The sequence below is a fragment of the Scatophagus argus genome, chromosome 20 (genome assembly GCF_020382885.2).
Source record: "Scatophagus argus isolate fScaArg1 chromosome 20, fScaArg1.pri, whole genome shotgun sequence".
Classification (NCBI taxonomy): domain Eukaryota; kingdom Metazoa; phylum Chordata; class Actinopteri; family Scatophagidae; genus Scatophagus; species Scatophagus argus.
In genome coordinates, this window is record NC_058512.1 from 20583830 (window position 1) to 20605623 (window position 21794).

Consider the following 21794-nt stretch of genomic DNA (forward strand, 5'->3'; position numbering starts at 1 on the left):
ATCATTAAGAAGGCCAGTCATGTTGAGAGGAACTGGACTCTGTGACAGTGGTGTCTGAGAGGAGGATGTTGTCCAAAGTAAGGATTATCCTGGACTTTCCCTCTCACCAAACAAACTGTTAAACTCTGCACTGTGATGGACACACTTTTTTATATACAATGTATATATTGTTTCACACACGTAGATACTTGTATTTTTAGATTTATACTTATTTTGTTTTTGTTTATCCTATTTTTATATCTTTCACTTTTCTTTTTTGGTCGGGAAAACTGCAAGTGCATTGTCACCATTGCTCACCGAGGAGACTGGACAGCAGCCTCCGGTAAGGCAAAAGGGGGAGGTGTGTGTGTGTTTGTCAACAGCACGTAGTGTGATTGTTCATAAACACTGTTCACCTGATGTGGAGATTTTGATGCTTAAGTGCCATCCCTATTACCTTCCAATGGAGTTTACATCTGTGTTTCTGGCCGCTGTTTAATTTCCTCCGTGACCCAACCCTGCAGCAGCACTCGGCAAGCTCCATGATGTCATCACTGCACTAGAGACTGCCCACCCTGATGGTGCTGCTGGTGACTTTAATCAGTGTAATCTACGGACTGTATTTCCCAAATACTGCCAGCACGTAGACATCCCCACCCGTGATAAGAGTACTTTGGATCACATATACACCAACGTAAGGGGTGCATACAGGGCCACACCCTGCCCCTACTTCGGACACTCGGACCACATATCTTTGTTTCTGTATCCAGCCTACAGACAAAGACTCAAACAATCACATCCTGGGATGTGTTTAAAACTGCAGACACTCTGGAGGAGTGTATAGGAGTGTATAGGATTATGCTCCTTGATATTATCTTGTGTGGATAATATCATGCCCAATATACAAGTCAGGAAGTTTCCCAACCAGAAGTCCTGGATAAACAGTCAAGTACGTCATATGCTGCGTGCTCGCTCCACTGCATTTACATCTGGCAATGAGACTGAGTACAAAGCAGCGAAGTACAGCCTGAGAAAAACCATCACAGCAGCCATGAGGCAGTACAGAGAGAAGCTGGATGGTTTCTATTCCACTGCTGAATCTGGGCACATGTGGCAGGGCTTGCAGCACATCATGGACTACAGGAGGAGCTCCAGTATCATCAGTGTTGCAGACGTCCTGACAAGACGACATCTTGTCAGCCCAGGTGAACAAATCCCTGAGGAGAGCATGTGCACACCAGCTGACATTCTCACCTCCTTATTTAACATCTTCCTCAGCCAGAGAACTGTCTCCTCCTGCTTGAAGACCACTACCATCATCCCCCTCCCTAAGAACAACCCCCCTCCGCCTAAATGACTATAGGCCAGTAGCACACGCTCCAATCATAATGAAGTGCTTTGAGACAGTGTTGCTGGCCCATATTCAGAGCAGCATCCCGGACACACTGGACCCCCTGCAGTACACCTACCGACCCAACAGGTCCACTTCAGATGCTGTTGCTGCAGCACTGCACATCTCCCTCTCTCAACTGGAGAATAAAGACGACTACATCAGGATACTCTTTGAGCAGCTTTAAGTATCTGGGGGTGCACGTCATCGAGGACCTCACCTGGCAATTCAACACCACACAGCTTGTGAAGAAAGCTCAGCAGCATCGCCGTGTGGTACGGCAGCTCTGCTGTCATAGACCGCAAACGGATGCAGAGAGTGGTGAAGACTGCATCTAAGATCACCAGGACTCCTCTGCCCTCTTTGCAGAGCATCTACCAGAGTCTGCAGGAGAGCTGCCTCCATCATCAAGGATCCCACCCACCCTCAACAAAGTCTGTTCACTCTCCTCCCCTTGGGCCAGAGGTACAGGAGTGTGAAGTGCAGGACCACCAGACTCCTCAACAGCTGACAGGAGTCTGTAACAATGGACTATACCCTTGCACATACTGACAGCTCACATTCAGTAACACAGTAATTGCACCTTACCATTCAATATTTGCACATGTACCATGCTGTTTACCTTGTGTCAGTTTTTGCACAATTATTCATTCTGCTGAATTTTGCACAACAGCCGATGTAGCACACATGCACATTCTTGTACATATATTACTTTTACCTTACTTATTCATAGTTTATATTTTATATTTACTTTATATTTTATGTTTACTGTTCTTCTCAAATTGCCTGTTTTGTTAAATTATTCTATTCTTTTAGTATTCCTTAACTTTTAATGGCATTCACAGTGGACAGCAAAGTAAGAATTTCATTGTACAGGGAAACCTGTTTCCTTACTGTGCATATGACAATAAAAGCTTTGAATCTTTGAATCTTGAATCTTTGAATACCGAAGAAGACTAACGCCAGCTGCCCAATGACTACCAGCCAATGGCACTTACACTTATCATCATGAAGTGCTTTGAGAAACTGGTCAGGAGTCATATTACAACAAGCCTATTCACCTACATTTGACCCTTGCCTGTCGGACCTTCTTCTTTCTTCTGTGTACTAAATATTTACAAAGCCCATGTATTAATCACTAGTTATTTGTACTAAATAAAGCAAAATTTGCTGTGCAATTAATAATTTCACATGGAATGACATCAGCTGTATTGTATAATTTTGCTGTCGTCTTACAGAAAGACATGCCGAAGAGACAAATCCTCTGTCCATTGTGCCTGGTGCCATATTCTGCTTTGCGCCAACACTGCCTCAAGTTCCACAAACTCGCCAATAAAAATGAATTGAGGCTGATCCTGAATTATGCCTCGGCTATGTGAGTTCACATTAAGTTAAGAATATGTTCCATTAAAGTGCAATTAGTTGCTGCATACCTTTTCAGCCTGAAATATATTTTGGTAAAAAGTTGGTGTATAGTTTTTTTAATCATTATTATTTTAAAAAATGTTTTATACCTTTTGCATTTCAGTCATTCCGGTCGACTGGACTGTCCGGTTTGCAAAGGCAGAAACTTTGCACGACTGGACAAACATCTTGAAAATGTGCACCATGAAATTAAGGTTAACATCCTTTTTACTTCAAAAGTTACTGTAAATGGACATGTGAAATGTATGCCTTTACTGCTGTGCTAAAGTATTCTCAATATGAAATTCACTTGTAATTCCAGAGGGATCAGTACAATGGGATTGTTCGCCAAGCCAAACAGAAGGCCAAATTAAAAGCCCTGAGGCGGCTGAGAACATCCAATCCCCAACCAGCTATGGTCAGCACACTGGACCTGAATCACTCCAGCCTCTCTAGCAGTGAGGAGGAAGATGAGGAAAAGGGGAGAAGCGGGGAGGAAGACAGTTCATCACAGCAGAATGGTGAAACAGGAGAGGACGACCCAGGCCCCAGTACGTCTGTTGCCTCCTGTCAAAGCCATTCACCTGTCACAAAGTGTAGGGAATGTTCCACTCTCCGCCTCAAAGTCCGTCACTTGAAGAAAAAGCTGTTGGCATATTCTAATGCTAACACAGCTCCACCATCTCCTCCCATTTCTGAGATGCCTCCACCTCGGAAGAAGTATGAGAGGGCACCAACGGCACTAGCCACGAGTAAATTGCCCCGCTTTGGTATGTAATACTTGATACACTTCTATGTATTCTTTATGCATTCTATTCTTTGCCTCTCTTATTTACAATTTGTTTAGCACATGCTTTCATGACTAGGAGACCTAATGTATAGTTATATATACACTGCTCAAAAATTAAAGGGAACACTTAACACAATGTAACTCCAAGTCAATCATACTTCTGTGAAATCAAACTGTCCACTTAAAGCAACACTGATAGACAATCAATTTCACATGCTGTTGTGCAAATGGAAGAGACAGCAGGTGTAAATTACAGGCAATTAGCAAGACACCCCCAATAAAGGAGTGGTTCTGCAGGTGGTGACCACAGACCACTTCTCAGTTCCTATGTGTTCTGGCTGATGTTTTGGTCACTTTTGAATGCTGGCGGTGCTTTCACTCTAGTGGTAGGTATGAAACGGAGTCTACAACCCACACAAGTAGCTCAGGTAGTGCAGCTCATCCAGGATGGCACATCAATGCGAGCTGTGACAAGAAGGTTTGCTGTGTCGCTCCATCCACCAACGCCACGTTGCACCACAGACTGTCCAGGAGTTGGCAGATGCTTTAGTCCAGGTCTGGGAGGAGATCCCTCTGGAGACCATCCGCCACCTCATCAGGAGCATGCCCAGGCGTTGTAGGGAGGTCATACAGGCACATGAAGGCCACACACACTACTGAGCCTCATTTTTACTTGTTTTAAGGACATTACATCAAAGGTGGATCAGTCTGTAGTGTGTTTTTCCACTTTAATTTTGAGTGTGACTCCAAATCCAGACCTCCATGGGTTAATAAATTTGATTTCCATTGATAATTTTTGTGATTTTGTTGTCAGCACATTCAACTATGTAAAGAACAAAGTATTTAATAAGAATATTTCATTCATTCAGATCTAGAATGTGTTATTTTAGTGTTGTTGTTGTTGAACAGTGTATATAGTTTTACCTGTTAGTGTTGTTTGGTGGCGAATTTGGGGATCAATAAAGAAAAATCTTATCTTGCTATGCCAATATGACCAGTAGTTTACAGCAACTTCTAAACATAATGCAGCTAATTTTCACTAATTTATTTCATTACCTGTTACACAGAGAGGCTTTTGAACACCTGGTTTCAGCGCATTACCGGTCCAGGCAAGAGACAGGCAGAAAATGCCAGGCAGCGAGTGACCCACGTTCGCCAATGGGCCATATTCATGGCAGACTCAAAAGTCCCAGACTTGGTTATGTCTTTTCTGAGCAACAGAAAGCGGTTTCTTGAGTAAGTAATTTCACAAACTCAATTTCCATATATAATTTTAATATTGCCAGATGACCCTTCCAATGTTTGCATTGTGATCATCAATTGTCCCACTTTGGTGTCACTATTAGATGGGTATCAAGCCTGAAGAGGCATGTGGTCACTACGCAGCTTATCATCATTGGCAATGTTCGAGGCTTTCTGAAGTTTTTGTTAGAGGCACAACTTCCTGAGGTGAAAGCTCCCCGCAAACGTTTAGAGAGAGCCCTATTCATGCTGCAGACCCTGGCAAAATCACCCCGGAAGGATTTACAGACCCACAGACAAGCTGTGCGCATCAGAAAGTCAAGTGCGTCCCACAAGTCTTTGCTATGCCTTTTTATTTGCTCTGTCTCTCCTTCCCCCTTTTACAAAGTATCTCTTTTTCCATAGCTGCACCAAGTAACTGAATCCAAACAATTGAAATGAACATGACAAATTGCCTCTGAATGTCTTCCAGGTTTGCTTGTGAAGCCCACACACATCATTGTCTTTCTTCGAAAGGCACAGAAGGCGATACCAGAAACTCTCTGTAAGTATGGTGGGAGTGACTTTGAACAAGTTCACATGGAAACAGAGCAGTGTGTGACTTTCCTCACAACAGTATCCCTATGCTTCACAGCAAGTCTGATGCAAAAGCCAAATAAGGACAAGCTCGACAGGTTCTATGGTTTGCTAGGAGGGTTCATTGTTTGCATCACTGGCCACAGGACAGGTGTTGTTGCCAACATGACAACTGAGGAGGTCAGCTCTGCAGAGTGTGATGCCTCACAGCGGCGGATAATTGGGGTAAGTACATGCCAATGTTGTGGCATACCTACCTACACTTCACTCTGGAGGACTGTAGTGTGTCAGCTGAATCCAGGTATGCCATGGATACATTATTTTTTTTACATGAGGTTGGATTCCTTTATCTAATCTAAGTTAATTTTTTTCCTGTAAACGTTGAAAAACAATAGCATATCTACCAAATGTCTATGTCTATCAAGAAGCTGCTTCAGATCTTTTTGGGAGGTCCAATTCCCTGGCTGTCACATCCTCCTTTGGTTAAGGGCCAATCTCCCATCTTTCTTATTAATTACAATTTCATTATGTTTATGTTTAGTAATTACAATTTCATTATGTTTATGTTGAGATGGACACATGACTGACATTGCTTATTTCTTTCACAGGTTAAACTGCACAAAACCCGGGACACATTTGGTCATGCGCAAGTTCCCCTGACCAAAACAGAATACATGTGGTTAAACAAATTTATCTACCGCTGCCACACTGGTGGAGACCTTCTATTCTCCAACAGCAATGGGGGGCCATATAAGGACATAATGGAAGCCTTTCAGCGCTGCTGGACAGACTTCGGCCTGCCAGGAACACCAACCTTCTCTCTCATCCGGAGCAGCATTATCATTTGTGTGAGTCATTGATTTTAATATTTTCAGGACATTGTGTATGCACTACTACAGCCAAGGTTCACCATTCGTGTTCTTGTTGTTGCATGTTGTACATGTTGTTGTAGATTGGGAGATCCTTGAAGGAAAGCAAAAAAGTTAGTGTCGGCCGGATGATGTGCCACTCTATTGCAGACAAGTTCTGTGAGGTAGACCTGAATTTCAATGAGGCTTTCCAGACACGCAAGGACATTGTCTTTGCCCTTTTGCAAAACTGCAAGACAAATTGGACTGGAGAACAGACTGGACAGACAGAACTGACTTTTGAAATGGGTACGGATGGTTCAGAAAGTACCGAAGAGGAGGACCTAGGACACAAGGACACTGGTACTGAGGAGGATTTGGAAAGGAGAGGAACGGAGAGAGCAGGAATGAGGGAGGATAGTCAAGCTAAAAGAAAGAAGGTCCTAAGTGAGCAGCCAGTACAAAAGAGGAGAATGGTAAAGGAGAGGGAAGCATCAAAACAGAAGAGTCACATTATAAGAAAGAGGATCCAAAGTAAGAAGCAAGTACCAAAGAAGAGGAGCAAGGAGGAAAGCTGCAATTTATCAAGCAATTCAGAGGACCAAGGATGGAAGGAGAAGAGGAGACGAAATGAGAGTGCAGGAGTGAGGAAAGAGAGACTAGTTAGAAGAAAGCTGTCCCTAAGTAAGGTGCTAGAAGAAAAAAGAAGCAGTAAGGAGGAAAGCTGCAATTCAAGCCATTCAGAGGACCAAGGATGGAAGGACGAGAGAAGACAGGGGAGGGCAAGAGTGAGGCAGGATAATAAAGCCACAAGAAACACGGTCTTAAGCAAACAAAAGAGGAGAAGCAAGGGGGAAAGCTGCAAGTCATCAAGCACTGCAGAAGAAACCAGCAGTTCAGGGTGCAGTGAGTTCATGCTGATGAAGACAAGACGGTCCTCACCAAAGAAGAGAAGACAGGTTGTTGTAAGTGAGGAGGACAGTCCCTTAAATGCACCAGTGACTGTGGATAAACAGTTTGAGGACAGTTCATCAGACTGTAGTGACTCGTCAATAGATGAGTCAGGGTCAGGCATTACACAGAAACACACTGACAGATCAGACAATGAAGGCGTTGGCACTCAAGGCTGTGGAAGCCCTCAAGAGGAAGGTGACAGGGGACAAAGCAGTGAGGAGGGAAGCAGCGCTTCAAATTGCACAGGACCAACAAACGCATTCCTTGGAATGACAAAGTGACATATTTTGTCATTGGAGGGAACTCACTCCAACGAAATTTGTGCTCTGCATTTAACCCACCCAAGTGACGTGCACACACACACAGCAAACCCGGGGCAGTGGGCGACCGCGTGCAGCGCCCGGGGAGCAGTGGGGGTTAGGTACCTTGCTCAAGGGTACCTCAGCCATGGACACCGGGACGGGGAATCGAACCAGCGATCCACCGGTTACGGGTCCAACACCCTAACCGCTGATCCACGACTGCCCCACATTTTGAGAGTGACTGAACGAGCAGATGTTGATGTCACAACCAGTTCATCATCCAGTGAAGATGAGACAACAGATATTTCACAAAAACATGACAACAAGAAAGACAACAAAAATACACCCGTACACTCTATTGAGACACACACCAATCCTGGAGCTTCTTCCATTCCGCACACTGCATTATTATCCTCTACTCCTGTCACTCAGCCCACAGAAGACTTTAAGGGCCAAAAAAGACAGTTCAAGTCCACATACCTGAAAAAAGGGCATTCTATGACAGAAGAACAGATAAAGAATAAAAAAGCGGCAGAAGAAATGGAAAAAGAAAAGGCAGCACATTCGACAGATGCTGGAACCACAGCAGAATGTATAGGGACAGACAAACATGTAGTCCAGATGGAGAAACAGGCAGCAGTTGCTAACATGGAGACAGACAAGAATGCAGAGGAGATGGACGCAGACAAAACAGCAGAGAACACAGGCAAAAGAGCAGAGGTGATGGACACAGACAATACGGAAGAACACACAGACAAGTCAGCAAAAGTAATGGACACATACAAAACAGCAGAAAACACAAACAAGACGGCAGAGGTGATGGATACATACATGTCAGCAGGACACACAGACACAGACAAGACAGCAGAATACACAGACACAGACAAAGCAGTGGAGGTGTTGGACACAGACAAGACAGCAGGACACATAGACACAAACAAGACAGCAGAGGTGATGAATACAGACAAGACAGCAGGACACACAGACAAGACAGCAGAGGTGATGGATACATACATGGCAGTTGGACACACAGACACAGACAAGACAGCAGAACACACAGACACAGACAAAACAGTGGAGGTGATGGACACGGACAAGACAACAGAAAACACAGACAAGACAGCACAACATACAAGCACAGATAATACAGTTGAGGTGGTGGACACAGACAAGACAGCAGGACACACAGACAGAGACAAGGCAGCAGGACACACAGACAAGACAGCAGAGGTGATGGACACAGACAAGACAGCAGGGCACACAGACAAGGCAGCAGAGGTGACGGATGTAGACAAGGCAACAGGACACAAAGACAAGACAGCAGAACACACAGACAAGACAGCAGAGGTGATAGACACAGACAAGACAGCAGGACACACAAACAAGACAACAGAGGTGATGGATGCAGAAAAGTCAGCAAAAGTGATGGCCACAGACAAGACAGCAGAGATATTGGACATAGACAAGACAGCAGGACACACAGACACATACACAGACAAAACAGCAGAACAGACAGATATGCAAGGTGGTGCTGACAACCTGAAGACAGACAAGGGAGCAGAGCACACTGAAAGAGACACAACTGCAGAGGTGATGGAGAGTGGGAAGCCAATGGAAAACAGGGAGAAACAGATAAACTCAGGAACATCAGCCAGCCTGCTGTTGCATTCTCCGGACAGCGCTGCGGTGCAGGGTCCCCAAAGAGCCCACATGGGCCATAGGGGTCACTTATCCAAGTCCAAGTGTCTCAAGAAAAGAAATCCTCAGGCAAAGCGAGTGCGTACCTTTTTCAGCCCCATGAAGCTTCGTTCAAGGCATAAAGTTGAAGATGAGGAAGAAGGAAAATCATCAGTGTGTTTCATACAAAAGAAAACAAGAAAAGGAAGATAAATGTGCGTGTTGGTTCAAAAAACAAAGTTAACATAGTTGAAGAAAGAATACCATATCATTTTAAATATATTATGTCTTTCACAAAATGTAAGAAATAATGTAGGTCTACTTAAGTTGCAAGTCAAGTAAATGTTTATTTGGTTATGCCACACTGTTCATTTTGATGGCTGTTTCGATTTTCTAATTGCCTACCTCGTGTCAGTCCTGTTGAAAACAGAAGATCCCAGTTTACTTGTTCATTCATTAAAATAAAAAAAAATCATGTTCAACAGCAGTAATTGTTATTTTCTGTTCTTTTTATTACAACTGTATTGACATTTTCACACAAACAAGATAGTAGAGGTGATGGACACAGACAAGACAACAGAACACACACACACACACACACTTGCACAGACAAGACAACAGAGGTGATGGTCAAGGAAAAAAACAGCAGGACACACAGCTGAGACAGCAGAGGGGATGGATGCAGACAAGGCAGCAGAACACAAACACATAGACAAGACAGCAGAGGTATTGAACATAGACAAGACTGCAGGACACAAAGACACAGACCAGACAGCAGAGGTGGTGGACACAGACAAGACAGCAGGACACACAGACAAGACAGCAGAAGTGACGGACACAGACAAGACAGTAGAACACACAGATATACAAGTGGGTGCTGACAACTTGAAGACAGACAAGGGAGCAGAGCACACTGAAAGAGATACAACTGCAGAAATGATGAAGAGTGGGAAGCCAGTGGAAAACAAGGAGAAACAGATAAACTCAGGAACATCAGCCAGCCTGTATTTGCACTCTCTGGCCAGCACTGAAGTGCAGGGTCCCCAAACAGCCCACGTGGGCCATAGGGGTCACTTATCCAAGTCCAAGTGTCTCAAGAAAAGAAATCCTAAGGCTAAGCAAGTGCATTTCTTTTTCATCCCCAAGAAGCTTCATTCCAGGCATAAAGTTAAAGATGAGGGAGAAGAAAAATAATCAATGTGTGTTTCATACAAACAAAACAAGAAAAGGAAGATAAATATGTGTATTGGTTCAAAAGAAAAGGTTAACATAGTTGAAGAAATAAAAAATAAATTACCATATTAATCAGACCAAACTTTAAGTTCCACCTCAACCTCCAGTTAAATAAGTTTATTTTGTGGAATAGTTGTCATTGATTGTTGATTGAAAAAACAAATAAATAATAAAAAAAAAGAATTTCAAATGCCAACTTCATCAAATCTAAAAATGTGGCAGTGCTTAAGGTAGCACAACTTTGGAATATTTTGTAATGCAGATGACACTGGTGATTTTGGTGGGTGAGCGAGTTTAGTGAATAGCATCAGATTTCTGAAATAGTGGTTAAATTCGCTAAATTTACTTTCAAATTCGGAATGACAGATACGTGTTTTGGAATCCATTGACATCTTTATCTGATGATGATAGACCTGGAAATCTCAATGTAGTCATAAGAAGAAGAAACTGAGAATTCTCAACTTTAGAACATGAACTTTAATACATTTACCAACAAAAGAATGGGTCGATAACCAAAGGACAAAACTCATATTCCTCAGTCATTTCAAGTGCACATGCAGCACATCACTTTTATTAAATCCAATTGTAACATGTTTTACTTTGAAAGACAAGCTCACACCAAAATGTCAGAAATTTTGAAATACAGAACATAATTAATTACATTACTTGCAGAGTGTATGACGCCATAGTTGTGTTACGGCAATTTCATTTCTGCCTGTAGTGAGTTAAGCAAAGGAAAACACAACAAATTCGGAAGATAGCATGCACCAAAATGCTTTAATTTCTATAGAGAGGAGGCAATACACAGAACCACACGGCAGAATGTAATCCTCACAGTGCTCCCCCTACCATCCAACCAAATGGGCTCGTTGCAGCAGGCAGATGACAGCATCGTCGACTCCTAAATGAGGCTGGTAGGCAAATTGCAAGGGGTCAAGAAACGTCCTCACCTGTGGCCTCAGCTGGGCTAAGACCAGTCTCTCCAGGACCTTCATCACCTGAGATGTGAGGGCGACTGGTCTGTAGTCTGCCAGGTCAGATGGCCTCGACCTCTTGGGGACTGGAACCAGACAGGACGTCTTCCACAGTGTCGGGACTTTCTCTTGACTCAGGCTCAGGTTGTACAGATGTCCCAGTACAGGAGATAGCTGGCTGGCACAGGTCTTCAGGATCCTAGGTGTGATGCCATCAGGACCTGCAGCCTTCCACTGATGTAGTTTTTCCAGCTGCCTCCTAACCTGGCCTGTAGTCACTGTTGGGCTGATGATGATGTCTTCCATGGAGGAGGAGGTGGGGGAGACAGAGGAGAGACAGATAGAGGGGTGCTGTACAGGAGAATGCTGGTGGTTGGGTCAAGCCATTTGGGACAGTGTGGGTGTGTGGGAGGCTGGGGGTGTCAACAGGGTGGCAGGAGGTGTGCTAAATAATATAAACAATGAAATGATAATATAAACAATGAAATAATAACAGTATATACAACAGTCCTGTACCATTTGAGGTAGTGTGCACATGGAGTTGAGGTGGTATATTGTGCAAGAGTCAGTGCAAAGTTCTGTGCAAGACTGCTGCATTTGTGCAACCGTTGCAACACTGTCCCTTCGATGTGCAGGGGAGGAAGGGGGAGATGTCTGCCCCTCCTGAAGTCCACGATCATCCCTTTGGTCTTCTTCACATTGATGCAGAGGTTGTTTTCTCTGCACCAATCCTCCAGTTGTTCCACCTCCTGCCTGTAGTCGGACTTGTCGTTGTTGATGATGCGTCCAACCACAGCTGTATCATCCACAAACTTCACAATCAGGCAGCTGGGATGTTGCGCTGAGCAGTCGTGTGTGAGCAGGGTGAACAGGAGGGGGCTCAGCACACAGCCCTGGGGGGAGCCGGGGGGACGCAAAACTATGAAGAAAACTGGACCCACAGTTGGTGACGTAAAATAATGCTGGAAGAAGCCATGCTAACGCTAAGCTAAGCTGAGCTGAGCGACAGAGACAGAATGGAGATTAGCAAAGGACAGAACCCAGAAGATTGTGCTGTTAATAAGCTTTTACTAAAGTGCTTGTGTACCTCTTTGTTCAAACCAACCACAGTAAAAGATAACACAGAGCATGTCGATTAGAGTAAATCCACAACACCAAACACCAGATGAGCAAGCAGGACAGAACAGAAACAGGAAGTGACTCAACACGTGACACAATGCCCGGGAGAGCACAAGCCTTAGCATTGTTGCCTCACAGTGCTAAGGCAACAGTAATAGACAAAACTTCCAAATGTGCAACCATTCACACTAAATCAGTTCCAGAACCATCATACACCTATTGCAATTTTGATTGGTTCTCCAAAAAAACAATGACAGTTGTTGTCTCCACAGCATAAGAACGCCTTCCAGGAAGCTTTGCTTCATTTACAACTGGCACCTGTTGGAAGCTGGTCTGGCGCAATCAAGTAAGTACACAAATGCTATGGAAATCACTAAGCCTTCCAAGTCCAGAATCTATTAACCTAGTTCAGCCTTATGATAAGGGTGCACTTGTTACATCGACTACTTCCTAGGACAATCTGGAGTCAGATGCTTCAGATACTGAGTTACAATATCACACATGCAATTGCTGTTATGTTGTATTAATGATATGCATTATTTATTATTATTATTATTGTTCCATTCTTGGTTAAGGGTGGACAACAGTCCAGCAGTGTTTTCACTGAAGGGGGTAATATTCTAGTTCTCGGATCTATTAAATGGAATTTCCAGAATTTGCAGCACCAATACTTGTGCAACAAAAGCACAAATGCACACAATATATTCAATGATCTTTCCTGACATTACTGCAGCTAAAGAAATATTTCTTCTATTGATTGCAGTATGAATGACATTCACAATGCTTTTGAATTTTTGCTTTGGATAACTATTGATTCCAAATTTGCCATACTTCATACAGCAATGCATTTCACAATTTCTGTGGTATAGTAGTACATGACCAAAACAGCACATTGTGTACTGCTCTCTCTATGTGTTTTGCTCCCGGAGCGTTAACGTAGATTAAACAGTCGGCCAAACTCCTTTTCAAGAGCCAGGAAAATGAGCGTACTTGCTCCTTTATTAACTTCACATTCACAATGGCAACATGAATTGGAGTGAAACTACAAAAGAAAGAAAATAACATCACTGTTACTTACTGCACTGTGTTTAGCTTATAGAATTAGCAACAGATGCTAACGTCAACCGTAATGCTAACGCACGTCAGCTTAACGCAACATTACCGTAGTAGTTACTGGAAATATTCGACTATCAAAGTACTCAAAACATTGCTACACTTATACCAAAGAAATATCTGACGAAAGAGGCAAACTGTGACACTTACAGTCATTGCTTTCTGGCGGGTTCATTAATCACATTACCGTACATTAGCGACCATGCTTTGTTTACTGTATTACTGTATGAACTTCCTGTATAGAATTAAAAGAACACTACTTCCTGTGTATACTTCCTGTGTCAAAGTGCATCACACATCATATCAAAGAATAAGTAGAAAACTTATTAAAAGGCACATTTCCTTTCTTTAGAACCTTATAAAATTCTTTTAACAAACATATTATTATTTTTATTCAAGTTAAACTCAAACTCATTAGGTGGAGGAGAACACATTGCAATATGTAATGTTACAAACAGTGACATCAGTTGTGTTATGTATTATTTCTAGAATTACTAGAAGACATGCCCCAAAGACTAATCCTCTGTCCATTGTGCCTGGTGCCATATTCTTCCTTGCGCCAGCACTGCCTCAAGTTCCACAAACTGTCCAATCGAACCGAATTAAGGCTGATCCTGAATTATGCCTCGGCTATGTGAGTCTACATTAAGTTATATGCAAAAACAACTTCCGTTAATGTGCACTTATGGTGATATGTGCACCATATCTGTTGAGCTTTCAGTATAGTTTCTTTGATTTTTTTATTCCTTTTATTTTTCAGTCATGCCGGTCAATTGAACTGTCCAGTATGCAGAGTCAAAAACCTTGCACGACTGGACAAACATCTCGAACATATGCACAAGGAAATTAAGGTTAACATCCTTTTTATTTCAAAGGTTACTGAGAATGGACATGTGAAATTTATGTCTTTACTGCTATGCTAAAGTATTCTCAATGTGAAATTCACTTGTAATTTCAGAGAGATCAATACAATGGGATTGTTCGCCAAGCCAAAAAGAAGGCCAAATTAAAAGCTCTGAGGCAGCTGAGAAGATCCAATCCCCAACCAGCTATGGTCAGCACACTGGACCTGAATCACCCCAACCTCTCTAGCAGTGAGGAGGAAGATGAGGAAAAGGGGAGCAGAAGGCGGGAGGACAATTCATCACAGCAGAATGGTGAAACAGGAGAGGACGACCCAGGCCCCAGTACGTCTGGTGTCTCCTATCAAAGCAATTCACCTGTCACAAAGTGTAAGGAATGTTCCACTCTCCACCTCAAAGTCCGTCACTTGAGGAAAAAGCTGTTGGCATATTCTAATGCTAACACAGCTCCACCATCTACTCCCACTACTGAAACACTTCCACTTCAGAAGAAGTACAAGAGGACATCACTGCCATTGGACACAAGTAAACTGACCCGCTTTGGTATGTAATACTTGACACACTTTTATGTATTCTGTGACAGCCATGTTTGTCTCTTTTATTGACATTTATTTGTTTAGCACATGCTTTCATCAATAAGAGCCATAATATACAATGTAATTTTTCGACAGCTAGTGTTACTAGGTAGTGAGTTTGTTTTTATCTACTTTTGAGGGCTACCGTGGCCTAGAGGTTGGAGAAGCGGCTTGTGATCGGAAGGTCGCTGGTTCGATTACCCCACTGGACGGGCAGGAAAAATTTGAGTGTGGTGGAGTGATAATGTCCCCACCCCCCGACAAAAGGCCTTGTTGGCGCAGCAGGCAGCGCGTCAGTCTCATAATCTGAAGGTCGTGAGTTCAAACCTCACACGGGGCATTGTTTCTTGACGATACAGTGGTGGTAGGTCTGATCTCCAATAACAGGATAACGGCCTACACGGAGGAGGTGGATGCTCTGGCATCATGGTGTCGTACGAACAATCTAGACATGAACGTTCACAAAACCAAGGAGTTGATTGTGGACTTCAGGAGGGAGAAGCAGAGGAGCCATCATACCCCTCTCAGGATTTATGGGACACTGGTGGAGAGAGTCAGCAGCTACAGGTACCTCGGCGTCCACATCTCCGAGGACCTGACATGGACCACCCACATTTCCACCCTGGTGAAGAAGGCGAGGCAGCGGCTGTATTACCTCAGGCGACTGAGGAAATTCAGGGTCTCCACAGCGCTGCAGAGAACCTTCTTCACTGCAGCCATACAGTCTGTGCTCACTGGGAGCATCACTGCCTGGTATGGCAACTGTACGGTACAGGACAGGAAAGCTCTGCACAGAGTGATCCGCTGTGCTGAACGGACTACCAGGACAGCATTGCCCTCCATGCAAGAGGTGTATGCCAGCAGGTGTACATCCAGTGCACAGAGGATTTTAAAAGACACAAACCACCCGCACAATAGACTCTTTCAGTGGCTGCCATCTGGGAAACGTCTCCGGTCCCGCATGGCCAAAACTGAAAGACTGAGGAAGAGTTTCTTCCCCCAGGCCATCAGGACACTGAACTCTCTTTCCCCCACTTAACTCACCCCCCCATACACACACATGCATACTTGTATACTATGTATACGATATGTACAGTGGTATGAAAAAGTTTGGGCACCCCTGATCATTTTCAGGATTTTCCTTTATAAATCATTGGTTGTTCGGATCAGCAATTTCAGTTAAATATATCATATAGCAGACAAACACAGTGATATATCAGAAGTGAAATGAAGTTTATAGGATTAACAGAAAGTGTGCAACAATTACTTAAACAACATTAGGCAGGTGCATAAATTTGGGCACCCTTGTTGTTTTATTGATTTGAGTACCTTTAGCACTAATTATTGGAACACAAAGTTTGTTTGGTAAGCTCATTGACCCTTGACCTACATACACAGGTGAATCCGATCATGAGAAAGGGTATTTCAGGTGGCCAGTAGCAAGTTGTTCTCCCTTTTGCATCTTCTCTGAGGAGTGGCAACATGGGAGCCTCAAAACAACTCTCAAATGACCTGAAAACAAAGATCGTCCAACATCATGGTTTAGGGGAAGGATACAAAAAGCTGGCTCAGAGATTTAAGCTGTCAGTTTCCACTGTGAGGAACATAGTGAGGAAATGGAAGACCACAGGCACAGTCCTAGTTAAGGCCCGGAGTGGCAGGCCAAGAAAAATCTCTGATAAGCAGAGGCGAGGAATGGTGAGAACGGTCAAACTCAACCCACAGACCAGCTCCAAAGACCTACAACATGATCTTGCTGCAGATGGTGTCACTGTGCATCGTTCAACTATTCAGCGCACTTTGCACAAGGAGATGCTGTATCGGAGAGTAATGCGGCGGAAGCCTTTTCTACGCACATGCCACAAACAGAGTCGCTTGAGGTATGCTAAAGCACATTTGGACAAGCCAGCTTCCTTTTGGAATAAGGTGCTGTGGACTGATGAATGTAAAATTGAGTTATTTGGACATAACAAGGGGCGGTATGCATGGCGGAAGAAGAACACAGCATTCCAAGACAAACACTTGCTACCCACAGTAAAATTTGGTGGTGGTTCCATCATGCTGTGGGGCTGTGTGGCCAGTGCAGGTACTGGCAATCTTGTAAAAGTTGATGGTCGCATGGATTCCAGTCAGTATCAGCAGATTCTTGCCAACAATGTTCAAGAATCAGTGACAAAGTTGAAGTTGCGCCGGGGCTGGATACTTCAACAAGACAACGACCCCAAACACTGCTCAAACTCTACAAAGGCATTCATGCAGAGGAACAACTACAACGTTCTGGAATGGCCATCTCAGTCCCCAGACCTGAACATTATTGAAAATCTGTGGTGTGATTTAAAGCGGGCTGTCCATGCTCGGAAACCATCAAACCTGACTGAACTGGAGATTTTTTGTAAAGAAGAATGGTCAAAAATACCTTCAACCAGACTCCAGACCCTCATTGGAAGCTATAGGAAGCGTTTAGAGGCTGTTATTTCTGCAAAAGGAGGATCTACGAAATATTGATGTCATTTTTCTGTTGGGGTGCCCAAATTTATGCACCTGCCTAATGTTTTTTAAGTAATTATTGCACACTTTCTGTTAATCCTATAAACTTCATTTCACTTCTGAAATATCACTGTGTTTGTCTGCTATATGATATATTTAACTGAAATTGCTGATCCGAACAACCAATGATTTATAAAGGAAAATCCTGAAAATGATCAGGGGTGCCCAAACTTTTTCATACCACTGTATATTTATGTATATTTACATTCCCTCTGCCACTGAGGTTAGATCTCTATCTTTATATTTTTTATTTTCTATTCTATTCTATTCTATTCTATTCTATTCTATTCTATTCTATTTTTTAACTTTTTATCTTTTATCTCATGTCAATTGTATTTTTATTATTTTTGCACAGTTGTAAAAAGGAGTGTTGTTTTTTCATTTCACTGTGGATGCACATCCACATGTGACAAATAAAGAATTCTGATTCTGATTCTGATTCTGACACTTAACCCCCAATATATATGCTCCCCGGGCGCTTGATGCTGCCCACTGCTCCTGTGTGTTTCACTGCATGTTGCATGTGTGTGTGTTTCAACCAGTGATGGGTTAAATGCAGAGAAGTAATTTCCCAGCTTGGGATTAATAAAGTAACTTAAAGTAAATTAATTAAATTAAATTGTTCCGCCAATATGTCTGCTGGTTGAGCTACAGCAACTTTGTGTAAAACTATGTCACCAACATCTAAATATAATGCCACTAACTGTCAACAATTGCCTTCATTATCTGTTACACAGAGAAGCTTCTGAACATCTGGTTTCAGCACATTACCGGCCCAGGCAAGAGACAGGCGGAAAATGCCAGGCAGCGCGTGACCCACGTTCGCCAATGGGCCATATTCATGGCAGACTCAAAAGTCACAGACTTGGTTATGTCTTTTCTGAGCAACAGACAGCGGCTTCTTGAGTAAATAATTTCACAAACCCAATTTTCATATGTAATTTTAGTAACAATTGCCAGATGACTCTTTCAATATTTTCTATGTAATCATCATTTTTTCCAAGCTGTCTGTCCGTTGTGTGTGTATTTGTCACTATTAGATGGGTATCAAGCCTGAAGAGGCATGCTGTCACTACGCAGCTTATCATCATCAGCAATGTTCGAGGCTTTCTGAAGTTTTTGTTGGAGGCACAACTACCTGAGGTAAAAGCTCCCCGCAAACATTTAGAGGGAGCCCTATTCACGCTGCAGACCCTGGCAAAGTCACCCCGGAAGGATTTACAGACCCACCGACAAGCTGTGCGCATTAGAAAGTCAAGTGCGTCCCACAAGTCTTTGCTATGCCTTTTTATTTGCTCTGTCTCTCCTTCCCTCTTTCACCAAGTATCTCTGTCTCCATAGCTGCACCAAATAACTAAACCCAAACAATTGAAATGAACATGACAAATTGCCTCTGAATGTCTTCCAGGTTTGCTTGTCAATCCAACACACATCACTAACTTCCTACGCAAGGCACAGAAGGCAATACCAGAAACTCTCTGTAAGTATTGTGGGAGTGACTTTGAACAAGTTCAAGTGGAAACAGAGCAGTGTGTGACTTTCCTCACAACAGTATCCTTATGCTTCACAGCAAGTCTGACGCAAAAGCCAAATAAGGACAAGCTCGACAGGTTCTATGGTTTGCTAGCAGGGTTTATTGTTTGCACCACTGGCCACAGGAAGGGTGTTGTTGCCAACATGACAGTTGAGGAGGTCACCTCTGCGCAGTGTGATGCCTCACAGCAGCGAATAATTGGGGTAAGTACATGCCAGTGTTGTGGCACACCTACCTACACCGTAGACATGTCACCCGGGGGTTACAGTGGAGGGCTGTAGTGTGTGAATCCAGGTTTCCTGATTGAATTATATATAAACATAGCTTAATTTTTTATTGATGAGTCCTTTGTCTAATTTTATATTACTTTTTTACACTACTTAAAAAAATAAAGGGAACACTTAAATAACACATCTTAGATCTGAATGAATGAAATATTCTTATTAAGTACTTTGTTCTTTACATAGTTGAATGTGCTGATAACAAAATCACACAAAAATTAGCAATGGAAATCAGATTTATTAACCCATGGAGGTCTGGGTTTGGAGTCACACTCAAAATTAAAGTGGAAAAACACACTACAGGCTCATCCAACTTTGATGTAATGTCCTTAAAACAAGTCAAATTGAGGATCAATAGTGTGTGTGTTCTGTATGACCTCCCTACAACGCCTGGGTATGCTCCTGATGAGGTGGCGGATGGTCTCCAGAGGGATCTCCTCCCAGACCTGGACTAAAGCATGATGTCCCAGTTGTGCTCAACTGGATTCAGGTCTAGGTAACGGGCGGGCCAGTCCATAGCATCAATGCCTTCGTCTTGCAGGAACTGCTGACACACTCCAGCCACATGAGGTCTAGCATTGTCTTGCATTTGGAGGAGTGACCAAAACATCAGCTAGAAAACATAGGAACTGAGAAGTGTTCTGTGGTCACCACCTGCACATCCACTCCTTTATTGGGGGTGTCTTGCTAATTGCCTATAATTTCCACCTGTTGTCTATTCCATTTGCACAACAGCATGTGAATTTAATTATCAATCAGTGTTGTTTCCTAAGTGGACAGTTTGATTTCACAGAAGTGATTGACTTGGAGTTACACTGTGTTAAGTGTTTTTTATGTTTATGTCTTTTATGTTAAAACGTTGTTGAAAAGCACTAGCATATATTCCAAAATTATGATCATATTCCCCATGTTTATCAAAAGCTGCATTCAAATCAAGTCAAGTCACAGAAGTTCTACTTATTGCAGTTAATTCTCTAAACAGTCCAGATTATTAATATTACCCTTGGTTTAGGGGCTATAATAGGCCATGTTTCTTGTCAATTGCAGTTTCATTATGATTATGTTTTCTCTCTCTCTGGGATGGACACCTGACTGATATTGGCATGGCATTCAATAAATGTTTGTTTCTTTCACAGGTTAAGCAACACAAAACCCGAGACACATTTGGTCATGCACAAGTTCCCCTGACCAAAACAGAATACATGTGGTTCAACAAATTCATCTACCACCGCCACAAGTTTCCTTGTGATGACTCAGACATTCTATTCTCTAACAGCAATTGGGGGGCCATATAAGGACATCATGGAAGCCTTTCAGCGCTGCTGGGCAGATTTTGGCCTGCCAGGAAAACCAACCTTCTCTCTCATCCGGAGCAGCATCAGCACTTGTGTAAGATTGTGTTTTTCACTTTTTAATGACAAAGTTTTTGTTTTAACACAAATGTCCTCTACTACAGCCAAGGTCCACATTTCTTGTTCTGCATTGTTGTAGATTGGGAGATCGCTGCAGGAAAGCAAGAAAGCTAATGTCCGCCGGATGATGTGCCACTCAAACACCACAGCAGAAAGGTTTTATGAGGCAGACCTGAACTTCAACGAGGCTTTCCAGACACGGAAGGACACTGCCTTTGCCCTGTTGCAAACCCCAAAAAATGGGTCTGGAGAACAGACTGAACAGATGGAAATAACTGATGAAGTGGATATAGATGATTCAGAAAGCACAGACAGGGAATAAGGACAAAAGGACATGGGTACTAAAGAGGATATGGAGAGGAGTGGAAAGAAGAGACTAGGCTTGAGACAGGACAATAAAGTCACAAGAATGAGGATCTTAAGCAAACAGCCAGTACCAAAGAGGAGAAGCAAGGGGGAAAGTTGCAAGTCATCAAGCACTGCACAAGAAAGCAGCAGTTCAGCATGCAGTGAATTCATGCTGATGAGGACAAGACAGTCCTCACCAAAGAAGAGAAGACAGGTTGTTGCAAGTGAGGAGGACAGTCCCTTAAATGCAACAGTGACTGTGGCCAAACAGTTTGAGGACAGTTCATCAGACTGTAGTGACTCCTCAATAGATGAGTCAGGCTCAGGCATTACACAGAAACACACTGACAGATCAGACATAGAAGACAGTGACAATCAAGGCTATGAAAGCCCTGAAAATGATGAAGGTGACAGGGGACAAAACAGTGAGGAGGGAAGCAAGGCTTCAGCAACCAAACATAACATGCCAAGTAAAAGAAAGTTCAAACACCAGGAAGACTCATCCAAAGACCACACAGGACCAACAAACACGCCACACAGAATGATAGAGATTGTGACTGACCAAACAGATGTTGATGCCATTACCATTTCGTCATCCAGTGAGGTTGAGACAAGACTGACAACAGATATTAC

At 43.1% G+C, this 21794-nt stretch overlaps 2 protein-coding genes and 1 non-coding gene across 5 annotated transcripts; all 3 read left to right on the forward strand.

Annotated features, from left to right (window-relative positions):
* Positions 1-210: 210 nt before the first annotated feature.
* On the forward strand, positions 211-7464 carry LOC124052114. Its single transcript, XM_046376040.1, has 9 exons — positions 211-2744; positions 2898-2988; positions 3096-3543; positions 4631-4799; positions 4910-5127; positions 5278-5349; positions 5440-5606; positions 5990-6229; positions 6334-7464. Exons 1-9 carry the CDS (start codon positions 2566-2568, stop codon positions 7462-7464), a joined length of 2715 nt encoding a protein of 904 aa, XP_046231996.1. The 5' UTR covers positions 211-2565.
* A 4839-nt stretch (positions 7465-12303) lies between these two features.
* Positions 12304-21028, forward strand: LOC124051823. 3 transcript variants are annotated; one of them, XM_046375530.1, is made up of 9 exons: positions 12306-12834; positions 14091-14452; positions 14560-15007; positions 18324-18492; positions 18627-18844; positions 18995-19066; positions 19157-19323; positions 20538-20790; positions 20893-21028. In XM_046375530.1, the coding sequence occupies exons 2-8, from the start codon at positions 14435-14437 to the stop codon at positions 20694-20696; spliced, it is 1251 nt and encodes a 416-aa protein (XP_046231486.1). In that variant the 5' UTR covers positions 12306-12834; positions 14091-14434; the 3' UTR covers positions 20697-20790; positions 20893-21028. The 3 variants fall into 3 exon arrangements, with proteins under 3 accessions (XP_046231483.1, XP_046231484.1, XP_046231486.1); XM_046375527.1 differs by having other exon boundaries at positions 12304-12834; positions 18995-19323; XM_046375528.1 differs by having other exon boundaries at positions 12304-12834; positions 14165-14452; positions 18995-19323.
* Positions 15307-15379, forward strand: trnam-cau. The gene has a single exon. It is a non-coding gene; the product is annotated as a tRNA-Met (tRNA).
* Positions 21029-21794: the final 766 nt, after the last annotated feature.

What these genes read in the sequence shown, in the direction of transcription:
- LOC124052114 (XM_046376040.1), top strand. Translation starts at nt 2,566, where the DNA reads ATGACATCAGCTGTATTGTATAATTTTGCTGTCGTCTTACAGAAAGAC. An exon ending in AACAGAAAGCGGTTTCTTGA is followed by an intron (nt 4,800 to 4,909) that starts GTAAGTAATTTC and finishes TGTCACTATTAG; the next exon opens with ATGGGTATCAAGCCTGAAGA. An exon ending in GGAGCAGCATTATCATTTGT is followed by an intron (nt 6,230 to 6,333) that starts GTGAGTCATTGA and finishes ATGTTGTTGTAG; the next exon opens with ATTGGGAGATCCTTGAAGGA.
- LOC124051823 (XM_046375527.1), top strand. An exon ending in AACAGACAGCGGCTTCTTGA is followed by an intron (nt 18,493 to 18,626) that starts GTAAATAATTTC and finishes TGTCACTATTAG; the next exon opens with ATGGGTATCAAGCCTGAAGA. An exon ending in TGTGCGCATTAGAAAGTCAA is followed by an intron (nt 18,845 to 18,994) that starts GTGCGTCCCACA and finishes AATGTCTTCCAG; the next exon opens with GTTTGCTTGTCAATCCAACA.